This window comes from Fusarium falciforme, chromosome 12 (assembly GCF_026873545.1).
Source record: "Fusarium falciforme chromosome 12, complete sequence".
NCBI lineage: Eukaryota > Fungi > Ascomycota > Sordariomycetes > Hypocreales > Nectriaceae > Fusarium > Fusarium falciforme.
Genome location: NC_070555.1, coordinates 1,436,036 through 1,461,293, shown reverse-complemented (window position 1 = coordinate 1,461,293; position 25,258 = coordinate 1,436,036). Strand labels below are relative to the sequence as shown.

Genomic DNA, 25,258 nt, shown 5'->3' with positions numbered 1-25,258 from the left:
TCGGCAGTTGAATGCGTGGGGGTGAGGTTTACATAATTATTGCGTCGGAGATTATGAGGCGTTTGCTTCCCACAGTCATTTTGATGATTGGTTATCAATCAGCCGGCTCGGGCCAGATCTCCGTGGGATGAGGTATAAAGGAACGACTATTGACTCTTGTGGCTGTACGGGTGGGACGATAATCGGGATGGACGTTGCGCTACCGAGTGGGAATATGCCTCGTTTCGGGAGAAGACATGGGACTTGTTGATGAAGATAACTATTCTTCAGGCGAGTGACAACCCATTATAATATATTTCGCATTATGAGAGCCTCACCCTTGTCCGAAGATCAACAGCTTCTGTGCCATTGCTACCAGCTCGGTAGCGGACCTAGTGCCAAAGATCCGAAGACCCGGCGCAAACTTTTCTAAAACGTCAAGCCAGTCATTCTTTCAGCAGCCTTCCACAACCTATCGGCAACCTCTGCATCCTGCACATGGACAGATGTAATCTCGGCCACCTGGCAATCATCAACATAGGCGCCGTTATGGGCTATAATAAGAGTCAGCTTTCCAGACAAACTGTTGTGCGTGGTATGGGTGGTCTACCTTGAAGAGCGGGATCCAGAGCAGCAACCAGAAAAGTGGCTGCACCTTGAGAGGCAGATTTGTACTCCATGGTCGGGTTGCGGAATCCGTTTATATGCCTCTGCAACTCTGTCACAACGACTAGCAGAGGGTCAGACTTCATAGTTCATATAGAGTATTTTCTCACATACCTCCTGGGGCTGCACTGATAGCCGTGATGCCTCTACTCCCGAATCTCTGTTCTTCTTCTGGCAATCGCTTGTTGCCCTCCCATTCAAGATCATGAAATCGGATGGGGCAAACCATGTACCCTCCAGACGTAACATTGACGACTTGTCCACCGTTGGTCAACTTTGACATGAGGAGGTTGGTAAAGAGCCAATGGCCAAGGAAGTTGGTCGCAAAATGCATTTCATATCCATCTGTAGACAATGTGCGGTTGGGCAACGCCATGACTCCAGCATTATTGATCAAGATGTCGATGCGCCGGTGTTGTTTAAGAGCCTCGGCTGCAGCTTGCACGGAAGCGGTGGAAGACAGATCCATCTGCACAATATCAATCGATGGAGGGTTGATCATGTCTTCTTTGATGGCTTGGTCAACTGATTCAGCCTTGGCAGTAGATCGCGCCATGAAGATCAACTTTGCGGGCTTCTTTGTTGAAAGAGCCTTTACCAGCGCCTCGCCGAGACCATTGGGCGAGACTCCGGTGACGAGGACTAAATATGTCCGCGTATTCATGAACTTTGTCTCTGCGCTGGATAATTCCTACTCGTCTTGCCGACAACATTCTCGGCAAATGCTTCAACAACCTCATCACAGGTGGTCGTTTTGTTAAACTCGAGGTGCGTCGTCATTGCAGAACACAATATTTAGAATGCTTACCGAGCCGATTAAATTCCTTCACTCCCTGGCCTTAAGATTCAGCGTTTATATGTCTTCGGTATCTCAAGAATTGTATGATATGCATGAGCCCTGGGCTTAAGACCTAAACTGGGAGATGGTTGGATAAGCTTGTCAAGGTGTATAAGCGCGAGTTATTTTTGAATTAGATAGCTTCTTGATACTACACTGCTTCTTCTAACAGGCATACTAGAGCCTTGATCTCGGACATAAGGGTGAAGCCCCGAATACTAGTGGCTTTGGTTGCCGCCTGCATTATCCCCGATGATCAACGGTTCAATAGTGCTTGCCTACCAACACAAGAATTCACATGAGGAGAATAGAGTTGGCAGAACCACTGGTCTCCTTGATAGGCCAAGAGTCAAGAATGGATAGTAAAGCCATGAGAGAGAGGCTTATGCGACTTATTGGGTATGTTTTTACTTCATTTTTTTGTTATCCACACGGGTGAGGCAGTGCATCCCTTGCCTCATAAGAATTTGAGGCCTTCTGTTTGTTCACTGCAATTTTAACCCCTCTCGAGGGACTGCGAGCTCATGGGTAAGGGCTGATGACTAAGAAATCCACAGATGATGGGGCTTGTGGCCTACACGAGTCAAGTGAGGCAGCCAAGGATAGATTTATAGATTCCTTGAGGATGTAACTATTGGCTGAGATCTAGCCGGCCCTCAGCGAAACGTTCCAGAGACTTCTTGCTGGCTGGCCTGTTGTCCATTCGCTCCCACCACGCGGCCAGATTCTTCCTTCCAGGGTCCATCAGGAAGGGTACCAGAGTACACATGGGCTTCATAAGTCCGTAGAAGTGAATATCTGCCGCAGAAAATCGATCGCCGCAAAGCCACTTCTTATCCTCCAGCTCATCATCAAATCGGTTCAGGGCTTGGCAGATATTGACCTTTTGCCATAGTCTTGCCTCGGGGCAAGGAATCCGGTTTCCACGGTAAAAGTCGACGGTGTCGGGGTCGTTCCGGTAGTAGCTGGTGACAGGCTCGCAGATCTCCAAGTCTGCTCGTCGCAACCACATGCGTGTCTCAGCTCGTTCAAGAGCTGTCGCTCCAAATAGCGACTCGCCGCCGTCGGCAATCTCGTCGAGATACTCGGCAATTGCCGTTATTTCGGTAAGAACAAAGTCGTCTGAGATGCGCAGCGCGGGTACCGTGCCACGAGAGTGGACATTTTTCACATAAGCAGGCTTGCGATTCTCCATGCTCATGATATCGATCTGCTTGACGTCGAGGGATACATGGCCGCGTTCGAGAATGAAGAGGCGCACGGCGCAGGTGTTTATACCGAGAGAATCATAGAGGAGCATTCTTGTGAGCCTTGGAGGCGAGATGAGGGGATTAAGAGCCGGAACTTGAAGAGAAGTAAGAGTTATGCCGGAAAAAGTCACAAGCTTCTGGGCACGTCTGTATAATTTGTAGTTTTAAAGATATTGGCGCTAATGTTACGCTAGGTCACGATTCTGCACCATCCGGGCTTTGACTCTTATCTCCGTCCCCGACATCCTAACTCCGAACACGCACTCGACGACGGCAGAATTGGCAGCTGCGACAATGAAGCATGAAATGTATTATACGCTATACCAGCCGAAGCGCCGTCCAATACGACCATAGAAATCCGAGCTCATCAACCTCCGACTCTGGAGCGAGCTTACCCACCCGTTTAGCTAGAGGAAGCCAATCTTGCCAACTCCCGCCAGCTGACTCTGACGTGACGGACTTGAGATAAGTTTGCAGCTCTGGTAGGAAAGATTGGTCACTGTTGGGTTGTGATGAACCCTCAGGCTCGGCACGTTGCTGCATGCCGCCCTCCGCAATGGTATGGACGATGAATTTCGACAAAACACCATCATCAAGATCATCTCGGAAGGTGCCGAGCCGCTTCACTGAATATGCGGCTTGTTTCTCTTCCTCACCGTTTTCTATAATCTCCTGCACGATCAATCCTTGCACCATGTTCCCCTTGGCAGTCCCAAAAAGAAGAAGAGGAGCAAAATAGATGGAGGAGGCGATGTCCTGTTGCGTGCCAAGTTCGTGGTCCAAAGAGAGCTTGGTGAGGTAGCATGAAAGATATAGACAGCCGGGATCTTTGTCTACAACGACCGGGGATGTTGATAATATGGCCTGGTTCTTTTCATCGCTTTTGGTCCCTGTTCCAAACATGTGGGCGGGAATAAGGAGACACTCCAGGTCGATGAAGCCAGATTTAATAGACCCAAAAAGATCTTCTCCCACCGGCACCATGGAAACATTTCTGACCTGGGCCAAAGGCCGACCAGGCTTGAAATTCCAATCATCATGAGCCTCGGAGCGGGTATGGCACCAACGGGCGTGTGTGTCATACTCGACGGGGCCCAACGCCGAGGCCCAGGACCAAGACGGTGCCATCCACTTTCCCTCTGCTGGAGGATTAGCTATCGGAGACGCTGTATCAAGCTTGTCCCAGTGAAGTCCTGGGAGTAGTAACTCTTTCCATAGCCCAGCAGCATAATCTCCGGGACCTCGCTGGGACAGGAGCTTGGCCACACCAGAGAATGCCACAAGCCGATCTGACTCGAATGTCAAGTCAGTGTGCGTGTACTTTTCTATCATGCCTGGCCAGAGTTCGCGATGAAAGTAGTCTGCAAGCATCTTCTTGGCTGGGCGCATCCTTGCGCGGACAACGCCTGTGCCAAAATTGTGGCTCGGCAAACCATCTGGGAAGGCCTCAGAAGCACGAGACTGGTCGCATTCCCAGTATAGCTGTTCGTTTCCGAGATAGACAATCCTTGAAGAGAGGATTCTTTCCTGGTAGACCCACCCTCAACAATTGATAGGCGACTCCAGAACCGCCTTGTCCCACTCCTCCAAGTCAACCAAAAGGGCCTTCTCTGGATCTCCATGCTTTATGTAAAAGTCATGAACAATCTCGGCATAACTTCCATGCATGAGCTCATTGATCTCAGATTCTCGAAAGCTCATGCGCCTCTTGGGAGTTGGTAAGCTTGCGTACGTGTCGCTGATTCCCTTCAGTCGTATATCATTCATATAGATATCCTTGGACGGGATCTCCACAGGAACAACGACTTCAGGGTCTCTCTTGGGAAGGCAGCCACTGGTTGTACCTCCCCAGCAAATACTAAATGTGGCAAGCGAGTTCATGTAGATGCCGGCCATCATTGCAGCCTCGTTCCGGAAGTCTTCGGGCGAGTCTTGAAATATGCATAGGGAATCGATCCAGATGTACTGTATGTCCAAAGCTCGGCAGAGAAACATGACATCTTGATAGTCCTGTGGAAGCGAAGAGTCCGGCTCGCCACTTTGAAGTTTGTCAAAGTTCTCTCGTTTCAGCTGCGGAACATGTTTGGTCCATCGGTGGCTTAGAGCTGCATAGGTTCGGTATGTCTGTTCTCCGTTGGTGACCACCAGTGACCATTTAGAAGACCCTTGACCATGCAAGTCAAGCAAGCGAGTGGGGATCTCTGCTTGTCCTTTTCCCAGCATAGACGTGCGTGATCGGCATCGTTCGTGGCCGGTTGAACACTGAGATATCCAAGACCGGATTTGACCGATGTCCAAGTCAGAGCCCAACGCATTGCAACCTTTCCCGGTACTACTGGCGAATTTGCTTTTGGAACAACTCTTGTACTGCGAAAAATAGGCGACTGGAAGCACGGTCACGATCTGCTCTGGATGAGACTCGTCCTTGCAGCGAATCTGGATGGAGCTCAGCGGAGGTTGATGTTGGTCCGGACGGAATGCGCGCCATAGCTCTCCGTAACTAGAGAAACCACGCCTATTCTCCTTTCTCGGGACCGCCGAAGGCGATGATCGGAGGTGCCTCCAAAGCATCCAGCAGATGGGGCAGGCAAGCTGAAGGGAAGAGCACAGTGAATCCCAGGAGTCGTGCATGCGGAAATGGATGATCAACTCCATGTCATTCGAGTGACTGTCGAGGATGCTCTGACATATTTTGCAGAGCCCCATCTTGAGGAGTGTCGTCCATCGATCTCTTTTCGGTCTCTCAGCTGGTTATTGAATGAATATTAGCGCAGATTGAGCACAGCGGAGAGGTTGACGGCTGACATGCATTGGACAGGGACTGAGTAAGCCAATGACAAGACGAGTAATTCTGTGACCCCTTGCAGCGAGGTCAAATATTTGGCGACCTCATGCTGGCAGAGCCCTCGATCCACGGCTCCGGTCTTGGCTGTCAGACTTTGATGGACAACATTTTACAGAACAAGCAATGAGCAGCCCGTTGTGGCTGGCGCACCTCCAGGCGAAGCCCAAAGCCTACCAATGCCGAGACAGTCGCCGAGGCCTGAAGCCCTCTTCAGCTGGCCACCCAGCAGCTCCAGTCAGAGTCTCGGTTAGCGCCCGTAGCCTCGCAACGGCCCGCAGTGGGTGGAGTTACAGCTCCAGCTCAACTGGTCTAGTGTTCAATAACGTGGGAATAGTGTCCCAAAAGAGGCATGGGACACCGCTTAGGGAGTCTTGGACTATGATCTATGGCTTTTGGCGATGCAAGGAAGATGGGTCTCTGGCTTGAGAGAAAAACGATATATTTCTCAGTGTGCATTGCCAAATTTTCTTCAAGCAATTTCTCCCTTCCTCTCTCAATCTTTGTTTCTCAGCGAGCGATACACCATGGTCTACAGTCCTGCTACCAAGCATCCCAACGGCGCCCGCCTTCTCGCCCTCGATGGAGGTGGTGTCCGAGGCGTCATGGCCCTGGAAGTCCTCGCCGAAGTCATGGACCGAGTGAGGAGAAAGAAGGGTCTGACTGAACCTTGCCGTCCTGCCGACTACTTTGAGCTTGCAGCTGGAACTAGCACGGGCGGCATCATCGGTATCATGCTCTTCCGGCTTCGCATGACTGCCGAGGATGCTATCAAGCAATACGACGTGATTGCATCCCAAGTCTTTAGCCCCAAGGTCTACGGCTGGAACATTGGCTGGATGCCCACGTTTCTTTCTTCCACCATCAACAACAGCAAGACCCTCGTTCAGAGCAGCCGTTTCGATGATGCTTCGCTGAAGAAGGCTGTCGACGGGGTTGTTGAGAAGTTTGGCCTGGATGAGAATGATAGGAGGCTGAAGGGAGATGCATCCCTCCAACATCCCGGATCAGCGAGAATGTCAGTTGGTCCTATTGTGTACAATGAGCTATCGCAGCTAACTAAGGAGACAGTTTCTGCTGCACAACCGCCCAGAACCGGGCCGAGACTGTGCTTCTTCGAACATACAAGGATAACAATATCTACTGTAGTTCCAAGACAAACGACACCATGGCCTTGCATCAGGACAAAATGACAATCAGTCTTGCCACCCGCGCAACTTCTGCTGCACCCACGTACTTCCCTGAAGTCATCTTCCCCGAGGGTACTCCCAAGAGCAAGGACAATGAGCGACTGGTCTTCTGGGATGGTGGCCTTCTCAACAACAACCCCATTGATCAACTGTGGTACTCAAGATACGAGCTCGCTCAGCCCCACGAGCCACCACCAGCCATCTCGTGCGTCATCAGCCTTGGAACCGGTTACACAAAGCCCGACTCTCCCTCAGAATCATGGTTCCAGCTCGTTGGCGTGGCAGCCGAGGTTATGGAGTTCTCAACCAACACCAACGCCAAGGCCAAAGATTTCACTCGCCACATGACTACACTCAACCTGCGAGGCGAGCACAAGAACACCAAATATGTCCGGCTCAACCCGTCTCTTGGCAAGAGCGAGATTGGCCTAGCCGATTACACAAAGATGAAGGAGCTGAAGGCCATGGCTCAAAAGTATCTCACCGACAAGAGGAACCAGGAGTGGATCAACAAGGCCGTGGACGCCATCTGTGCTTGATTGAGTTGATGGGCTGTATTATTATTCCTCCTATGTGGACAAATAAAAGCGCATGTTTTTCTTGAATGGTTATTTCGTTTGTAACATTCGGGCATTTCTGTTTTGGGCTGGCAGGCCAGGGCCAATACCAACAGGCAACCTCGGTAATTCAAGCATGACCCCAGTCAGTTCATTGTCAATATTTATAGCCTGGGCGCCCCTTGTTCATCTCAATCTTGTCTTTCTTCTCATGCCATACTCTGGCTCTCGGCAAAATGTTTCGCGTCATCGGGATAATGTTCTGCTTATACCACGGTTTGCGGTATTTGTTTCGCATTGTCAGGTTCACCCGCCGCTTCCTCTACGCTCTGTGGTGTTCCACACGCCCTTACCTCTTACCCACCATTCTCGCTCTATTCTTGCCAATACTTACTGGGTGTGTGGATGGAGTTCTTGTTAGCACTGACTTTTCTGATTGGGGGAACCAACTCTTGGTTTTCTTTGAGAAGAACGTCCAGGATGCTCGAGAATTCGGGTCACCAAGCGTCCACGACGTTGGTATTCCTCCTTACCATGTCCCATGGCTTCTGGATCCGACCAACTGGTGGATAGAGTTGGGTATGGTGGGACAGAATGACACCAGAGACTTGGGCGATTTAAACCTTCTATATCGGAAAACGAACCAGACAACACCAGGCAAACCTTGGCATCATTGGGTATACGCCTCGAACAACCTTTTTCAAGATACAGACCTCTTCTTGGATGAGTGGGATAAAGCATTTGATCAACTTGTACAACACCGATACGTTTCCCCATCAGTCGAATCGGCCAGCTTCCACTCCATCGCTTGCCCCTCCAATTTTCTCTGCTCCAGCTGGCACATTGACGGTCCAGCCTTTGTTCACTTCACCACGGCACCCGAGGAGTATTCCAAAAGTCTAAAAGTCTCTGGTTGCGAGGCTGTCACTGTCCGCATCATCAACCTGCCCCTGAAGACCCCAGTCGATAGCCCCAGAACATTTCCGAGTTACTTTAACCAGATGCGAGCCATCACAGACAACACGTCCCTTTGGGCAGCTTTCCCAACATATGATGAGAAGACATACATGCTACAAACGCTAGCCAAGCGGCGTGAGATTTCAGAGAACTCCTACCCTTGGACGTATGGGACTTTGGTAACGCTGACTCGATGGGTGAATAAGCTGTACACTACAGAGTACTCTATATATCTAGAGGATATTCGAGTGCTGGCCACCTTTGTAACTTCTATATTAACTCTGGGGACTCAGATGTATTGGAAACACTTGGTCCAGTCATTAAATGGGGAACCGAATGAAGGGCCAAAGACTGCAACAGGTTAGCTCAGGAGGGAACGGAACATTATGCTCAAGGGCTCAGGTCATCCGCATACCTAACTGTTGGCCATCAGAGACTTACTTCTATCGGGCCCGGAGGGGCCCTCCCATCGTACTCAATGAAGCATCTCTAGAGACTCCGCCCCGTCTAACGCTTATTTAGGGAGGGATCGACAGCTTCAAAATCGGGCTGAGACAACAAGAGTTCATACCAGCTGCTAGTCCAAGATTTGGGCAGCTGTGGCTCGTTGTAGTCCGTTTGCGTTGGCAGAGAAAATGCAGCCATTTCTGTTTCAATCCATCCTCGATGCAACTGAAGAGCCAACTGAATTCCGATGAGGTATGGTATGATGCTCTTTCCACAACCAAGGGGAAAGGAGACAACATGGACGACCAATTAACGACGCAGATGACATTTGTCACGGCACAGCCTGATCCTAGAGATAAGACGGTATGACAAAATGCAAGATTAGAGTGGGGAGATGTAGGGATGAGCGAAAATGCGAAGAAAAGCTCGACATCATCGAGGCCTATAACCGAGAGGGAGACAAAGACGAAGGTAGCCGGATACGGGCCACCGTACAACTGAGTTGTGATAGCGAGGACGCAATACCCAGGCTATCTCAGCCTCCATACATCAGGTGATCTTCAAAGTGCGTAACTTCCACTCGCCAATAACCTCATGTTTATCAGGATATGTCACAAAGTATCCAACTCGGCGATACGCATCCTCTCCTACTACTCCTTCCTGGGCCTTCTCAAGGATGATGCAATGCACCCTATCGTTCTTCCACTCCTTTGAAGACGGTACCCAGGTGGTTGGTCTTCTCACCCACAAGACTAGATAGTCCCTCTGTTCGTTTCTGCCTAGAAACTTCTGGTACTGGCTCTCCAAGCCGAACAGGGGTCGATCTGGACCAACGCAGATCGTCGGGTCGCTTTCAGAGGCACGAGGGGTGTAGATATGAACGAGAACACCAGTCCTGCCTCCCGCCATGTCATGGTCGTCAAATGTGACACGGCCAACATGATCGTCCGACTCAATCTTCTTCCCGTGTATCCTGCGGAGCTTTTGAGTCAAGCCACGGAGGAGGAGATGTCCTTGCGTGACCTCGGCGAATGGGGCACGCTTATCTTTTGGCTTAGCCTTAGCCTCCAAGATCTCAACATCATTTGGATCTGAGGCCTTGTCATTTAATTCCCTCCTGAAATAGATGGGTCCGTTTCTGGAGGCCCATGACCACGATGGTGCGCGATATGGCTGCACGTACTCGAGGCTCTGCCCCTTCTCATAGGCGCCCCAAAGCAAACCCTGTCTGATATCTCCAGCCCACAGCCCTGCAAGGTAATCATATCCGATCAAAGGTTGTAAGCGTTGAGCCAATCCCGAAAAGGCGGGTAACTTGTCGGTACTGAAGGTCAGTTTACGTCGTGAATAAGAGCTGACGGTAGCGTAGTAGTTCCAAAGAAGCTTTCTTCGCATTTCTCCTTGGAAGGGAATCTGAGCCGTGCTAAAGTCTTGGAGCAGAAACTCGGCAAGCGTGTTGACTCCTGCGCCAGACTTTGGGAACAGGTTTGGTCCAGGGACTCCATTCGCGGCTTGAAACCCTTCTCCGCATTCCCAGTAGACTTGTTTGGTGCCGTAGTACAGAACTCGTCGTGAAAGAACCGATTCCTGGAAGCACCAGCCACGGCTAGTCAACGGGGCGTTGTCAAACAAATCTCGGAGGTCTTCATCCTCATCCTTCTTGTAGGCCAGAAGAGTAAGAACTGAACCACCAGGCCCAACAATGCGTGCCGCATCAGGAGAGCTTGAATGTTGCCGGGCTGTCCGGAGGATTCCATGTGCACTGCCAGGAGAGCAAAGGGCGGCAATTGTTGCAACGGCATTCTCGTACACGGCCGCCATTTTGGTTGACTCAATGGTCCAATCATCGCTCGAATCTTGCATGATGCAAAGAGAGTCGATCCAGATGTACCTAATTCCCAGAAGCCTCGTGATGTTGATGGCGTGTTTGAAGTTGAGCGGAAGTTGATCGTACGGGAGAGCTTGACAGAATTCTTTGATGTTTGTTGTCTGCAGGACAGTGGCGATTGGACCTCCCCAACAATGACTGAGTGCGATATAGCCTCCCTTTGTACCCTGGGATATGAAGAGTTTCGTTTTGTCGTTCCCGCTGCCAACGTCAATGACCCTCGTTGGTAATGGGAGGTCACCCTTGTGAGCCCCGCATGAACTCCCATGCTCATTGCGGCACTTTGATATCCAACCTTGTGCTATAGCGATATTCGATTTGGAATCAAGGATTGGGTCTGTCTCCTTGCGGCCAATCACGTAATTGCCGCAGTAGACCGAAGTTTCTGGACAATTTTAGAGATTGAGCAAGTTCCGATAAAGAGAAGCTGAGGGGAGGAAGAATCTGCAAGGTACTGGCAGCCTAGACACACCTTGAGACGTGATAAGTAACTCTGCCGGGTGCAGATCTGGTTGCATGATCTCGTAGTCATCACCCCCATCTGACAAGGGATCATCAACTTCTTTAGGTGGGCCAACTTGGACAAGGAGCACTTCCAACATTTTGACATCTGATAAGGGACTTTCCCAGGCGACGTGCATCGTGTTGATGCTTATCCGAATAGCAGTATCGTAGAAATCTGCCAGACCCCGGGCGGTCTCCAGAACGGTAGAATCCTGAGATCGATCGAATCCTTCGAGCTCGAATTCAAAATGAGCATTGTCAGTAGTCAACCCTAGGGCTTGGACGATGAGTTGACAGAGGTCGCAACCTTGCTCAGCAGAAGCATCAAGAGCGGCGATAGAAGGTTGGTGACTGTAGTAGGCATTGTGAGGAACGACCATGGCCCCAAACTCAACCTCTGCCAATTCTATGAGGCGCTCTATGGAGAGCTCTTTACAGAACTTGCAACGCATGCTGGGCGGGGAATCGAAGCTTCGATGTGGATGAGGCAAAAACAGCCAAGAGAAATCAGGCCGCGATCTCACGGGTCGAATGTTCACGTGATATCATGCAGCGCAGTGGAGGACACCAATGACAGGTACTTCTAGGGATCTGTTCCTTGCTAGTCGATTAGGTATGGAAGGAACGAGTTTAGTTGTGTTCGTGAGAGTGTGGACGTGATCCAATGTATTCAGTGTTGGCAGTTCAAGATAAGGACTATCTAATAAACATAGAAATTGGTGAGTTCCGGATGATCCCTCCGCATCTTCTTGTTCTGCCTTTGAAGTGTTATCCTCATGGCCCATGCAATGACAATGACTCCAATCGAAAAGGCGATGCTCGCCATCCATGCCTTCAGATATCGAGGACCATCTGACTTGGGCCAGATGTAAGGCGTGTAAACGCTAGCCACGTTTCCAAAGGTGTTGCAAATGGCGAGGGCCACCGATTTCTTCTCATTCGTCTGTCCCAAAGTTGCGCTGATCCAAGCGAGGAGAAGGTTGTTGATACCAAAGCTGAAGCCAACAAAGAGGAAAATGCCAAACATCCGCGCGCCGAGGTTGTAGGTCGCGGCAGGAATAATGAAGCCGGCCATGACAATGCACTTGCAGATGGTTATATGCCAGGTTCGTTCGTTCCAACGACCCGAGGTCCAGGCGATGACAATTCCAACCGTGGCTGCGAGAAGATATGGCGGACATGTTAGGACCAGAGTGATAGTCCGGCTGTAGCCCAGAGTTTCCATGACAGTTGGGAGGAAATTCTGGAAGCCGACCGAAGACAGATGCAGGTTGTACATGAGACACATTGCCCATGTTCTCCAATCCACGACGGCTTCTCGCAGGCCAGTCCAGACACTAGTTCCCTCGCGTGCATCTGTGGTGTCGGTAAAGATTCGATTGTGTGCCAGCTGTCTCTGCTCTGGGGATAGCCATCGAGTCGTCAAAGGGTGGTCTGGTAAAAAAGCAAAGGCCAACAAGGCGGTAACAATTGATAGGGCTCCTTGAATGATGAAGAGCCTATCGAGGGTATTAGCCAGAAGCCGGACCAAAAAGGATCAGCTACATACCATTGCCAGCCAGCGAGACCCTTCACTTGGTCAAGACCGGCAAAGATCCCAGCTGCGATCAGGCCGGAGAAAGAGCTAGCAAACATGTTGCCGGTATAAAACACTGCGAGCCGCACGGCAATTTCCTTTCGCGTATAGAACATACTTATCACATAGAGTGCGCCTGGATAGAACTGGTGTCAAGTTAGCTATCATCGGGTCAATGCTGCGAGCTACTTACAGGAGCCTCAGTAACACCTAGGAAGAAGCGAAGGACGACCATACTACTATAGTCTTTGGCCAGGAATGTCAGAAGACTGACGATGGACCATGCCAGACAGAACCCGGCCATATACCAGGAAGGCTTGACTCTGTTGATGACCATGTTGCTGGGGATCTGTCCTGCTCTAAGCGACAAAGTTAGGTGGCAGGCACAACAAACGAAGTTCGCCAGCTGGGGACATACATGTATCCAACAAACAAGATGGACACGCAGGTGTTGTATTGAGTGCCCTTCAGGCCGAGATCCTCTTCGAGGTTGTTCAGCCTGGCGTTTACCAGAGCATTGCGGTCAAGGTAGTTGAATAGATACATGAACCACAAGATAGGCTTTGACATGAAACGTCAGCAAGTCATCTTCGAGAAAGATGCAGATAGTAGGTGCTCACGATGATGTACCGATCAAGCTTCTTGACGAGAGCTATTTCCCGAGGGTCCGTTTTGGAGTGCGCACCAAACTCGTCCACTTTGTCCATTCTGGGGAACTTGGCGAAGAGTCTGTCATCTTGGGCTGTTTCGATGCGTTCAATCTGGTTATCCTGGGCGACTTCATCTTGCCCTGTCTTGGTGCCGGCTGGGTCAGCCGTATTGGGAGGTGGGGAAGACATGACCAAAGTACGGAGTTGAGGAGAAACAGAACCGAAAAACAACTTCCTTCAGATCAAAGGAGCAGACACACCCATAACGGCGGTCAACAGGTTATAAGTGCCGATGAATGGGCCTCGGTTGTTCTCTTGCAGGGTTCCCCAGAGGCATCAAAATGCGGGGGACGAATAGCTTTAAAACAAGGTTTACGAAGGATGATGTCGTTCCTGCACGGACAAGCTCTGCTATTGGCGCTCTTATAGATAAAGTCGATGATCTTTCTCGGAAAAGCAGCTCGCAACAGCTGATCGCCGCATCTCCTACCACAATACGACCATACCCCGCGTCTATTTCCATGGTGGTATCGGAAAAGGTCAACACGCTGCTTGGCGAGTGGCCATCATCCACGTTACTGAGGGGAAGTCGCATGATAAATAAGGGGGTTTGATTAGAAATAAAAGGTCGAAGAGGGGAGAAGGTCCAGGATCATTGCCAGATGCCAGGTGTCATCGATGTAACTTGGGCTAGTTCCGGCCACCAGGACTGTCTATCCCAATTGGTTAGGAATATTATCGTCCCGTGGCAAAATTCAGGCCAGTTTCATTATAACCATTTTGTAGATAAGGATTTCAAGGTAGTCAGCTGCCCAGATTACTCTTCGTAACAGGTCCGTTGGATGATTCAGAGCCAGGCCCATGCCAAGGAAGTGTGCTCTCCACCTGTACCTGCTGGAATGAGTTTAGAAGATGTGAAACGCACAGTGATTAAAACAAACCATACGCCAAATGGGTTCCAAAATTGTAAGAGGGCTAAGAATATAACTCCCCTTGAGCCAGCACCCTTGGAGGCACGCGAATGTGTCGTCGAGAACTGGTGGAAACTCTATCCAAACGGCTGAGTAGCTTTTAAGCGTTTTCCCTAACACGCTTCGACAAATCTGAGTGGGCGCCAGGGAAATGCTAGAAGTGGTTCATTGAACCCTTCGTGAAAGGTGGACCATCCCATTGCCACGCAAATATGACAGGGTTGATAAGCATCACCAGTCATCGCGAAAAAATGAAGCGATACTAACGAACATAAAGTAATTCCTGAGGAAGGAAACGCATTCGCGCTATGACCTTTGAGCTTTGACAAAGTAGCTACCCACCTTCTGTATTTGGCTACAGTATTAGGAGCCTGCTTGTGAGTGGCTTCGAAATGGCGACGAACCTTTGACGTGATTGGAAGAGTCGCACCAATCTTCTAAAAGGATTGGCCACATCAGCGCGGCTAGTTATTAATCCATGACCAGGGCAATCTTCACATGGGAATAGGTAAGCAGCCACTGACAACCCCTCCAAAGACCAGTGTCAAATCACGTCTTGTGACATTCCTCGATAAATACCTAGGCAAGTCGGTATGACGTGTTCACAAAGCTTCTTCTTTCAACGCACTTGAACTCACTGATCAACAGTATCTCGTCGAGTTTGTTATCTATTTTATCTTATCACGCCTCAATCGTCCCGCATTGCGATATCCAGAATGGCCCATGTCACTCCCGAGGTTGCTTTAGCCATCACACGCCAAAAGGCGCGCTACGGCAGATACTCCGACACGAAACAGTGGGACAAGTTTGCTCAGGACATCGCCCTCCCCGATGCCCGTTTCAGCTTCTACGACACCGAGGGAAAGCTTCTCGTCGCAGGCCCGCAGTCATTGGCTTTCGACTCTGCCAAAGCATGTGCCGCCTTCTTTGGCAAGTTCTTTGAGCAGTTCCAAACACAGCATAATTTCGGCCCCGGAGACTTTGAGCAGATTGGGCCTGACGAGGTTAAAGCCGTTTTCGGCACGGAGGATCAAATCATATCCAAGTATTTGGGTGCTTGGGTTGAGATCAGAGGAGGCGGCTTCTACCACGAGACCTGGAAGCTGGTCGATGGGGAGTGGTACCTTCAGGATCTGAGGCTGGAGCGTACCTATCAGAAGGAGACTGTTCTCGTCAAGATTGGATTGGCCGTTGCAGGCTTGCTTGGAATATCTCTCTAAGGGTGCTGAAATGGGTAGTAAGGTCTGGGGAAACCATCAGATGTGGAGGCTGTTGGCCAAAATGAAGAATCAAGATTGGTGTGGCTATGTGGTAGGCATCACCAGGAATACCCTAGCGTGCAATCTGCAAGTAAGCACTTTTAGGAACATTGTCTAAAATTAGTCCCGAATAGGCATTTGCTGCTAGAATCGTAGATTATTTAAACCTAGAAGCCTCCTTGTAAGTGTCGAGGGTTTGTCTCCAATCTCTTACAATCTCGTGTCCCTGCTCTACATGCCTGGGCTGGCCTAAAGCCTAATCGTGTTCAAGTGAAAACACACGAGATCTTGTTGTTTGTACTTGAGACATGTAAGGTGGTTCTTTTCGTGAAAATATCTAAAACTAAGGTTTCATAGTACAAAGACATGTATTCCGCGCGAAATGACAAGCCTTTGGAGCAGAAGGACTTCCTTGACCAGCAGTCTAAGGCTTTGGTGTCGAGCCCCGGAGTTCAAGTGAAAGAAAATACCGTGAACAGTTACCAACTCATGCGACAAATAGTCAGTGAATCGCTGCAGTCTATTGTCGTAGCATTCGCGACTGTGGGCGTGGGACGCGGGGCAGCTCGTTGAGGCGGTGAATTTTATGTAGGGTAGCTATCACTGCGCTTGTTTCCCCCATCACCAGCACCACCCAAACAAGAGACTGTCGCGTCTTATCTCTCACGTGAGCTTTATAGCTGCACTCTCCTTCATTACTCCTGTCAATAAGAGCAGTCGGTGCAGGGGAAAATGCGTAGTTTTGCCCATATCGGGAAATGCCTCGCGAGCGCGAGACGTGCATCTTACCAAGTGGGGAAATAGTTGCCTTGACTGCCGTTTATGGCAGTTAGGCGACATGCCTGTTCCGACCCGGTTCCGAGAACATTTGCACCCACAGCTGTTTAGTCGTGTTACCGCTGTAAGATTTCCGCTCTGTTCCGAGCTACATTCGCACTTGAAGCTAGCCCAATTTGGAGTATCCATCCGGCAGAAGACTGATGCCCAGAGTACAAAAGAACAGATGAGATGTGCTGAAAAGACCGGAAAGGGCGTCATGTAAGCTCATGATAATTATGTACAACCCAATCTCCCGGCGCATGAGGCGACTGGCATTCATGGGAGCACGAAGCTGAGATTATAACTGCTTTGAGAATCTCAGGGTGATACGTGCGCGCAAGTCCCTTATCGGGAAAGACCTCACGCAGTAGTCGAAATGGGCACCACCCTTGAAACCGCCCTAACCACGGTTAAGACGGGATCCTCCCCCAATAACCATCTCAACCTTTTCCAATTACCAACCTCGACGTCTTCCCCGCGATTTTTCTTTGTGGGTTGTGGAGAGAGAGATGGGACATTCTTTCAACAAGACAAATATTGGCTGAGCGAATTGCTGGCTTTCACGATGACAGAGACAAGGTACAACGGGCTTCACTCCTTATCAGCATCCCCTCAGCATCTAACACCTTCAAGCACAGAGCCGCCAGCCCCCGGGCGAACGACCTCTCTAGCGACACCTCAAAATGCAGAAATAATAGAGCCAGCGCCTGTACCTCCTGAGAAGAAGCCTGCTGGGCTCAAGGCACCTGTGGCTATCAAGAAACTGGATGGTTTCATCTCGCACCTGAACCGCCTCATTCACACTCGCGACGGCCATGACTCTGTCATCCTATTCGCGGCATACGTAGCGCAATTGGCGGCGGCGATACTCGAGACTTCAGGAAACGCTAATTTACAAAAATGGGCGAACAAAGTTCTAGCTTTGGCCCCGAAAACGCTTGCATCGAGGGCTCCCTTGTTGCCGCTAGGATCCAAGCTATTCTCGTTCTTTTCCGCCGCACCGAGACTCCAGCTACGTCTTGCAGAGCGATTGAGGGCACTCGTGGATATGCTTGACGACTGGAGCGTCATGAGTCGCTTGTGGGGTCTGTTGACCATGTGGATGCTCGCAAAGGAATTCATCACAACCCCGAATACCGACGATAAAGAACCTCGAGTACGAAAAGTCAAGACGGCCATTTCAGCTACCCAGATCGTGTCTCTTATCGGATTCTTCATTTTGGAAAACGTCGCTTGGCTGTCGAGGCGCAAAGTGCTCGCATGGTCAGACAAGTCGCAGCCCAAACTCATTCTTTGGTGCGTGCGATCATGGGGCGTCTACGTCTTTGCTGAGCTGGGACGGCTATTGTTCGAGCGTATTCGCAAGAGACGAGGTGAAGCCGATCAAGAAGATGCAGAGGCGCGGACGCAGTGGAATAAGCAGTTTGTTGAGAACCTGGCATGGGCACCTTTGACCATTCACTGGACGACGCCTGGGGGCTTGCTGCCAGAGTCTGTTGCTGCCCTCCTGGCATCATATGCCCAATTTATATCAGTCCAGGGATTGTGGAAGGAGACTGCTGAGACTGCCTGAGAGCTGTACCGTGTATGGACGGACCTACTTGTATCTACGAATAACTATTAATCACCCTGGTCGGGATTGGAAACTCGAAGCGAATCCTCTCACGCAACCAATTCAAATCTCCAACATACACACCCACGCCTCGGCTGACTTCTGCCCTCTGCCAACCTAGAGAAGCCATTTTCAATCTACATTCCGTACACGACCAGTCACGTTTTGCTACGTGTGATGTCCAGGAATTGTGGTGTCTACCATTATAGATGTGAGTCCTACTTCTGGCAGAGCGATAAAAACGACCCAATCAAAAATGTCGCTATAGAATACTTTCAAATAAAAAGGCAGCAGATGTTGATGCCTTCACCATGTCGATATCCTCCGCTATTGAAACGCCGGCGACCTTTCACTACAAGCCTCTGGATACTAGAAAATATGAAACTCGAGTACTCAAGCTTCCCGCAAACAGCTCGGAGAACTTTGAGTTGATCACAGTCTCACTCGATGACGACCCAGAGTATGCGGCTCTTTCGTATCTCTGGGGCGACCCTCAAGATCAAGAAATCATCACTGTTCAAGGCCACGAGGTTGGGGTTACCAAGAATCTCGCTGCAGCCCTCTCTCGCCTCCGCCGGGGCGAGTCTTCATTGGGGACTGACAGGGTGTGGGCCGATGCCATATGCATCGATCAAACAAACCCCGCCGAGCGATCTGAACAGGTCCAACTGATGCGTCGCATCTACTCGTCAGCTCTGGCGATCTACTCGTGGGTTGGGCCTACCGACTATACCCTGGCATTTGAAGCCTTAATGACGCTCGCACGTATAATAAAGGAGAACCTCAAAGACTACGCCAATAGCGAAATCTGGGCCGAAATTTTGTCTGGTAGAGCGGTAGTTCGGCTTGACTGGCTACGACAGCACCACAACCTTTGCATCCCCAAGGATGAACCAGAGTCACCGCACAGAGGCAACCCATGGCAAGCAATTGCATCTCTGGTATTAGAACAATACTGGAAACGGGTTTGGGTTTTCCAAGAGGTTGTCCTCGCTCATCAGCTACTCTTGCTGAGCTCAGGAGACACAACATTGGGTTGGGAGGATGTTCGTCTGGTGACGGTCAGCATCAGTCGGCTCACATTCGAAGTCAACATAATGGAGCAGAGGTTGCCAGACTTTGTATCTCATCAAGCCTGGAGATTGATCGAAGAGATTAACCGTAGGGGTGTTTTCAAGCTCGTGGAGATCGGAAAGCGCAGAATGAAGCTATCATCGCAAGAACTGGGAAACTACACCGGCTGGATGACGTCTAGCTTTGCCAGCCATTTGGAGGCGACTGATCCAAGGGACTACATCTATGGCCTTCTCGGAGTCACCAGGATCCCGATATCACCCGACTACAGACCCGAGAAACCGCTCTCAGAGTTGTTTGTCGAATACGTTGCGGGATGGTTGAATGCCACTTGCGGGGAGACGGTGGACATTTTTGGGCCACTGTCGTTTTTGTCAATTGCTGGAATCGGGCTCTTTGGACCTTCTGATACTCTTCCATCTTGGGTTTATAACTATCTAGAGAATGCCCGCCGCAATCACCTAGCAGGGTTTATTCCAGGCTCCATTGCAGATGTCCCAAAGAATCACAACAAGAAGCCTTACGTTTTCAAAAGATACTCACAGTCTCTTTGTCTGGGGAAGCAAGATGGGACCCATCAACACAATCTCAGAAGAACTAGACTGCAATCGCCCCCGAGACTTTTGCTCATTCCTCAAGTCGTTTCTTTCACGTTATGCACATTACGTGTCTGGTGTCGCCTCTTTGCAGGCCATTTGTCAGCTTCTCCTCACAGAGAAGAAATCAAAGCCCGTTATTAAACAGACGGTTTTGCTTGCCCTTGGTATTGCTTCTATCGTCCTCGATTATGAGAAGGTTGATCAGGAAACCACGAAAGAGCCTCCTTGGCATCACCAATAGGAGACTAGGCTTTACAAGGTCGCTTTTCGGGTAGTGATATGCAAGAGCTCGGTTCACCCGCACCCCGCAAGAAGAAATCTTGTCATGGTGTAAGGGTACGCGCAGCCAAATCCTATCAGCTCTCGATCAGGAACTGCGGAAGTACAATTTTTTTTTTTTTGAGTCTGAGAGTGGTTATTCGGCAGGGCACCTTTGGGGGAGAAGAGAGGAGATATTTTTTGTCTTCTTGATGGTTATGGCCATCCTGTGTTGTTGTGGGAGACGAAGGAGGGTCATCAAGTTTTCGTGGGCACAGTAACTGTGCTGGATCTAGACATTCACAGCCTCTTCCGCAATATGGGGTCTGAGGCCCAATGGCTTGAGCTCAGGGAGAGAGACATTGCCAAGAGAGACGCCGCTCAAGGTCCCTTCGGTTCAGTTGCCGAGACTCTTCCCCTGCAATGCCAGGGCTTGGACAAGCCGCCAGGGAAAAAACTGTGGGTGATGTCGTTGAATATAAGATAGCAAGCACAAGTAATTAAAGTCTGCAGCCATGGCTGGCATGGAGGAGGATCCACTCAGCCTAGGCAGTATGGGTGAACGCACTGAAATTTCATGTTGTGATGTTTTAGCACAGGAGACTAGCGGATTGAGGCTGATGAGGATTCACTCAATCAGGCTCCTTAACATTTCCAGTTCTTCATAGCAATGCTTTGGCAGTGAGTAGTATTCATGTAATCTCTCAGTGAAACGATGGAGCCGCGCTAAATAAAAAGCAAGGCGCCTTTGACCTCCAACCGAGACTTATTAATTCCAGGGCTAATCCACAGAGAGAAAGCGCTAAAGACGGTGAGATGCAACACCAGAGTTTCGGATTCAACGTAATTCACTCAATCCTTCACTCCTCTCCTCTGGAAACTCACCATGTTTATATACAAGCCCATAAGCGAAGCCAACAAAGAATTCAGACTCATACGACTTGCTTGCGACCCTGAGGCCTCGGTCATCAATCTTGAGCTTTGTCATGCCTCGGTCAACGACCCAGTCCCCTACCATGCGGTGTCGTATGTCTGGGGTGACCCCAAGGATACGGCTCGAGTCAACGTCGACGGCGAAGAGTTCATAGTCTCCGAAAACCTTCTTTCGCTTTTGCGACAGCTTTTACGAGCGGGAGTCACCTCTTGGCTTTGGACTGACTCGATCTGCATCAATCAGACTGACCTGGAGGAGAAAACGTGGCAGGTGAACGCCATGGACCGGATTTACGGCAATGCAAAGTTGGTATATCTATGGCTTGGCCCTGGAACTCCGCGAACCGACAAGGCGATGAAGCTGTTGTGCGAATACGGGCGCGAATTGGTTGATGAACTGGGACCCATGGATGACTGGGACATGGACGAAGTGAATCCTCCACTCTACGAAGCATTATCGACCAAGAAGAAGCCTCGTTCCAATGCGCACCCGGTCGCAAAGTTTCTATACAAGATGTATAAAGAGCCTGGGCTTCATCGCCGCGATGACGAGCGTCCGTTGAGCAAGTACCCTCTGATGGATGGCCTCCGAAATCTCTTGGAGAGACCATTTTGGCGTCGCGTATGGATCGTTCAAGAGGTTACATTGGCGCAGGATGCACTCCTTCTTTGTGGAGATGAATCAATGCCCATTCAATACTTCATCGAGGCTATAGATGTCATCCGGGAATGGACCGAGATCTTCAATGAACTATCCAACTTTTCCTTCCTATGGGGCCTAGGCCAAGCCTTCTTTACTACCTCTACACTGATCCTCCGGAAACTTCGAATGGCTGGTCGAGAACCAAGCCTCGTTCATGTGCTTCTCGGCATTGGCACTCTTACAGGACCCCGATATCTAGCCTCGGAGCCCCGCGACCTGGTTTTTGGACTACTCAGTGTCGTCAGAGAACGCGATTCTTTTGGGCTGCACGCAGATTATACTGAACCGGTCGGCACTGTTTTCGCCAGAGCAACCAAGGCGTTCATCGACTGGTGGCGCCCAAAGGGAGACGGTGACGATGGTGACTGGGAAGACTTACCAGCCTTGGACGATTTGCGCCCAACTAATACGCCCGGAATGCCCTCATGGACGCCTGATTACGAAGCTATTGGAAAGGACGGGTTCGATATACACACCATCAAATACAGTTGCTTTGCATCTGCCAGCAAAGGAGCGCCAAATCCCCAACTAATAACATCACCGGATGAAGATCCCATGGTCCTCCGCCGACTCGGATGCGTGGTTGAAACCATCACCCAAGTAATGCCTCCTCTACCTGATGTTTCCTGGGCAGATGAGACCGACGACGCGAGGGAAGTCGCTAGGGCCTTTGCTATGATCGGGCGTCCCGTGATTGACTTCATGGGCCTTGGTCCTGAGTCGACGCCTGGAGAAGATTACATCTGGAAGACGGTGATGCTAAGCTTTCAAGACTTATTCGATGAGGATGAAGGGCGACCAGATGACAAAGATATACCCCCAGAAATGTGGCATGTCATCCGAGCCTTATTTCGCGGCGAGAAAATAGATCCGAAGAAGGCAGAAACTGTCCTAGACTTTCTTGGCGGTTTAGACGGCCAAGATGAGTGGGAAGACGTAGACTCGGAGGGTGAAACGTCTGGCGACGAGTCAGGTTCGGAAGATGACGATTCATCAGATTCAGATGAGGAAGGTTCCGCGGCAGATAAACTCATCAACAAGTTCTGGACTGCTCAGCCTTATCTGAAGGGACGGACTCTGTTCAAGACAGCCAACGGGAGGCTTGGCATGGCACGCACAAACGTCAAGGAGGGCGATATTGTCACCGTCATTTGGTCGGTGCCGGCACCTATTGTTCTCAGGGCACATGGAAGTCAGTATCGATTCCTCGGGGATGCTTATGTTGAGGGTATCATGAAGGGAGAGTTCCTCCATACGAAGCCCGAAGAGGTGGTATTTGAACTCGTTTAAATCAGTTGGACAGACTATACCTCCAAGCTAAAAAATGTAGAAAAATAGCAAATCTCAGGATTCAACATGAAACTGATTATGCTCGGCGCCCGTATGCGCAGAAGGAATGTGTCAACATGAATAGCACTCGTCAAACTGAAACAACTCCGACATTCCCATCATCTCATGCCTCCCGGGGTTGTCTGGAAAGAAGACTCGGGTATTTACAAAAGAAGGGGTCCAATGATCATGCGGTGGTCTCTGGCTTCTGGCTGTAAATGATGGTCCTAGAAAAGGCGTCAGGTTCATATATCTAGCGGGCTGTGAGGATTAACATACACTTCTCCGTAAGAGTGGACGGCGGGGTTCAAAAGTTCGTTTCGCATCTCGACCAGGAACAGCTGAGCGTCGTCATACGTCCACTAGAACAGTCAGTCAAATGTCTAGATGAAGAGATGGGTGGCGCTCACCCCGAGAAGTTCAGTGAGACCACGAATAGAGAATCCCTCAAGGGCCTGCAGAAGGAACTGACGGTTCCAGGCACCCCAGGTCTTGAGTCGCTTGTCCTTGGGCCATGGTCCGAGAGGCATCTTGAGTCTTCGCTCAACGAGGTTCTCAAAGCCAGCCTCGCGCTGGAAGTCTGCTGCCTTGTGACCATAGAAGAAGCCCTTGCCAGTGAGGGCACCAATCTTTTCGAAGACTTCCACCCATTTCTTAAGCGGGGAGTTGTCCTTGAGAGATCCATCGTCAGACTTTGTGATGCCCCAGAGCTCCACGTGCTCTACCCAGCCGCCAGGCTTGAGAGCCCTACAATCCGATTTAGTTGTTGAATCATGGGGCTTGGAAAGCATGCAACGTACTTGAAGGCCTTCTTATGTAGCTCAACCCAGTCGGGGATGCAGCCAGTCATAGCCCGGATGTGAACAAAGTCAAAGCTGTTGTCTGGAAATGTCCATTCTTGGTTGATATCGTCAACCTCGAATTTGCAGTTGGGGGGAACAAAACCGGGCTGGATGGGTGAGAGATCCACACCAAGGACATCAGCCGAGGGATGTTCATCGGCGAACTCACTACACGGGCTATAAGCTAGTTGTACGGCTGCTTGGTCTGATGGGTAACTCACATGGCCCAGATTCCCGTACCACAACCTACATCAAGGACGCGCTACATATCATGTCAACGGGTGTCTCCTAGGGTAAACGACGAATACCCACTTGAGGGTTCTCTCCAAGAGGGGCAGCGTAAAGGTTGCCGTCCAGGATGATACGATACATCTCGTGCCTGCATAATTAGATGCCGCTTACGTATGCGATGGAGTAGAAGCTCACATGAGATCCTCGGCTTCTTGTTGGCGCTCGTCATTAGGTCCCCTGTGATTGGTGAGCGATGCACAGGAACGACTCATGTGAAACCTCTAACCAGTATGCGCCGTCATTATAGGCGTGGTATCTGCGACCGTTCTCCCACTTGTAGTTGAGAATCGAGGTCCGCAGAGACTCAGTATCGGTCACGCGCGTGCTGCAGTTCATGTAAGGGTCCACAGATGGCTACACTAGCTGTTCACGGGGAAACCTACGACCCTGAGTACGTAGAGTCGGCATCGTCGTCCTACTTGGGTGAGAAGGATTGGCTAGAGACAGAAGTGGAGGGCTGCATACCACTTCAATTGGGCCGTTGTCAGACCGCTCGGTTGTCTCAGAAGCGTGGTCCGCGCCAGTCTCAGCCCCCTTGGCTGGGGAGGACGGCGACTTGGGCGAGGAAGCTTGTTTCGGCGACGACATGGCAAAGACACGACCCAACAGCGTCGCTTCTAGGTGTCGAAAGAGGCAGTAGGTGAAGAGATTTGCCGTACGTGAGGGGAAAAGGGCGACCCAGAAGGAATCACTCCACAGCGCTGAATTGACATGTTTCACAGCCTTATTAAACCCTGGTTAAGTGAATTAAGCAGACACAAACAAGGGCCCTTTGCATACGTGTGTGGAGACGGTCGCTGAAGGGGCCAACAGATATGAGGATACTGGGTGTTGGCTGCTACGCTGGCTGCATGACTTGGGAACCCGAGCCGAGATTGGGGGGGCTTTTTTCGCTTGCAACCGTGCACAAGAGCATAAATGACCTGTCAATATTTCATTATTGCACAAAAGAATGCAGTTTTCCGGTCGAGAGAAGAGGGAACAGCTTGGTAAGCCATTTGTTGACGAGATGGTATGACAAGTTTGTTGTCTCTACATCGTCGTCGTCTTGGAAGCTCTTGGCAAGTGTCACGATATTTCGAGACGAAACGGTTGTGCCCGCATGTCGCTGAGCCGAGGCAACAAAGCATGTGCCCATAGGAGCAAATGCTAGGGGATAATATCATCTCCATCCAAGCTTCATTCACAACAAACATATTTCTTCCAGCTCAATCTTTGATATGA

At 50.3% G+C, this 25,258-nt stretch overlaps 10 protein-coding genes across 10 annotated transcripts; 5 read left to right on the top strand and 5 right to left on the bottom strand.

Annotated features, from left to right (window-relative positions):
- Positions 1-408: 408 nt before the first annotated feature.
- NCS54_01424100 (Hypothetical protein) lies at positions 409-1,425 on the bottom strand (the record flags this gene model as incomplete). The annotated part of the gene is made up of 4 exons (XM_053159398.1): positions 409-533; positions 590-709; positions 760-1,287; positions 1,341-1,425. 4 exons carry the CDS (start codon positions 1,423-1,425, stop codon positions 409-411), a joined length of 858 nt encoding a protein of 285 aa, XP_053015373.1.
- Positions 1,426-2,114: 689 nt separating this feature from the next.
- Positions 2,115-4,956, bottom strand: NCS54_01424000 (HET domain-containing protein; the record flags this gene model as incomplete). Its single annotated transcript, XM_053159397.1, has 3 exons — positions 2,115-2,880; positions 3,179-4,215; positions 4,303-4,956. The coding sequence occupies 3 exons, from the start codon at positions 4,954-4,956 to the stop codon at positions 2,115-2,117; spliced, it is 2,457 nt and encodes an 818-aa protein (XP_053015372.1).
- Positions 4,957-6,102: 1,146 nt separating this feature from the next.
- On the top strand, positions 6,103-7,304 carry NCS54_01423900 (PNPLA domain-containing protein; the record flags this gene model as incomplete). Its single annotated transcript, XM_053159396.1, has 2 exons — positions 6,103-6,593; positions 6,647-7,304. The coding sequence occupies 2 exons, from the start codon at positions 6,103-6,105 to the stop codon at positions 7,302-7,304; spliced, it is 1,149 nt and encodes a 382-aa protein (XP_053015371.1).
- A 1,971-nt stretch (positions 7,305-9,275) lies between these two features.
- Positions 9,276-11,570, bottom strand: NCS54_01423800 (HET domain-containing protein; the record flags this gene model as incomplete). Its single annotated transcript, XM_053159395.1, has 2 exons — positions 9,276-10,999; positions 11,087-11,570. The coding sequence occupies 2 exons, from the start codon at positions 11,568-11,570 to the stop codon at positions 9,276-9,278; spliced, it is 2,208 nt and encodes a 735-aa protein (XP_053015370.1).
- Positions 11,571-11,818: 248 nt separating this feature from the next.
- On the bottom strand, positions 11,819-13,533 carry NCS54_01423700 (Hypothetical protein; the record flags this gene model as incomplete). Its single annotated transcript, XM_053159394.1, has 5 exons — positions 11,819-12,617; positions 12,668-12,840; positions 12,888-13,053; positions 13,113-13,255; positions 13,315-13,533. 5 exons carry the CDS (start codon positions 13,531-13,533, stop codon positions 11,819-11,821), a joined length of 1,500 nt encoding a protein of 499 aa, XP_053015369.1.
- Positions 13,534-15,031: 1,498 nt separating this feature from the next.
- On the top strand, positions 15,032-15,535 carry NCS54_01423600 (SnoaL-like domain-containing protein; the record flags this gene model as incomplete). Its single annotated transcript, XM_053159393.1, has 1 exon — positions 15,032-15,535. One exon carries the CDS (start codon positions 15,032-15,034, stop codon positions 15,533-15,535), a length of 504 nt encoding a protein of 167 aa, XP_053015368.1.
- A 1,423-nt stretch (positions 15,536-16,958) lies between these two features.
- NCS54_01423500 (Hypothetical protein) lies at positions 16,959-17,966 on the top strand (the record flags this gene model as incomplete). Its single annotated transcript, XM_053159392.1, has 2 exons — positions 16,959-16,972; positions 17,027-17,966. The coding sequence occupies 2 exons, from the start codon at positions 16,959-16,961 to the stop codon at positions 17,964-17,966; spliced, it is 954 nt and encodes a 317-aa protein (XP_053015367.1).
- A 350-nt stretch (positions 17,967-18,316) lies between these two features.
- NCS54_01423400 (HET domain-containing protein) lies at positions 18,317-19,919 on the top strand (the record flags this gene model as incomplete). Its single annotated transcript, XM_053159391.1, has 2 exons — positions 18,317-19,548; positions 19,625-19,919. 2 exons carry the CDS (start codon positions 18,317-18,319, stop codon positions 19,917-19,919), a joined length of 1,527 nt encoding a protein of 508 aa, XP_053015366.1.
- A 903-nt stretch (positions 19,920-20,822) lies between these two features.
- Positions 20,823-22,862, top strand: NCS54_01423300 (HET domain-containing protein; the record flags this gene model as incomplete). The annotated part of the gene is made up of 1 exon (XM_053159390.1): positions 20,823-22,862. One exon carries the CDS (start codon positions 20,823-20,825, stop codon positions 22,860-22,862), a length of 2,040 nt encoding a protein of 679 aa, XP_053015365.1.
- Positions 22,863-23,088: 226 nt separating this feature from the next.
- On the bottom strand, positions 23,089-24,622 carry NCS54_01423200 (Hypothetical protein; the record flags this gene model as incomplete). The annotated part of the gene is made up of 10 exons (XM_053159389.1): positions 23,089-23,128; positions 23,181-23,263; positions 23,312-23,648; positions 23,702-23,911; positions 23,965-24,005; positions 24,056-24,122; positions 24,170-24,211; positions 24,261-24,359; positions 24,418-24,449; positions 24,500-24,622. The coding sequence occupies 10 exons, from the start codon at positions 24,620-24,622 to the stop codon at positions 23,089-23,091; spliced, it is 1,074 nt and encodes a 357-aa protein (XP_053015364.1).
- Positions 24,623-25,258: the final 636 nt, after the last annotated feature.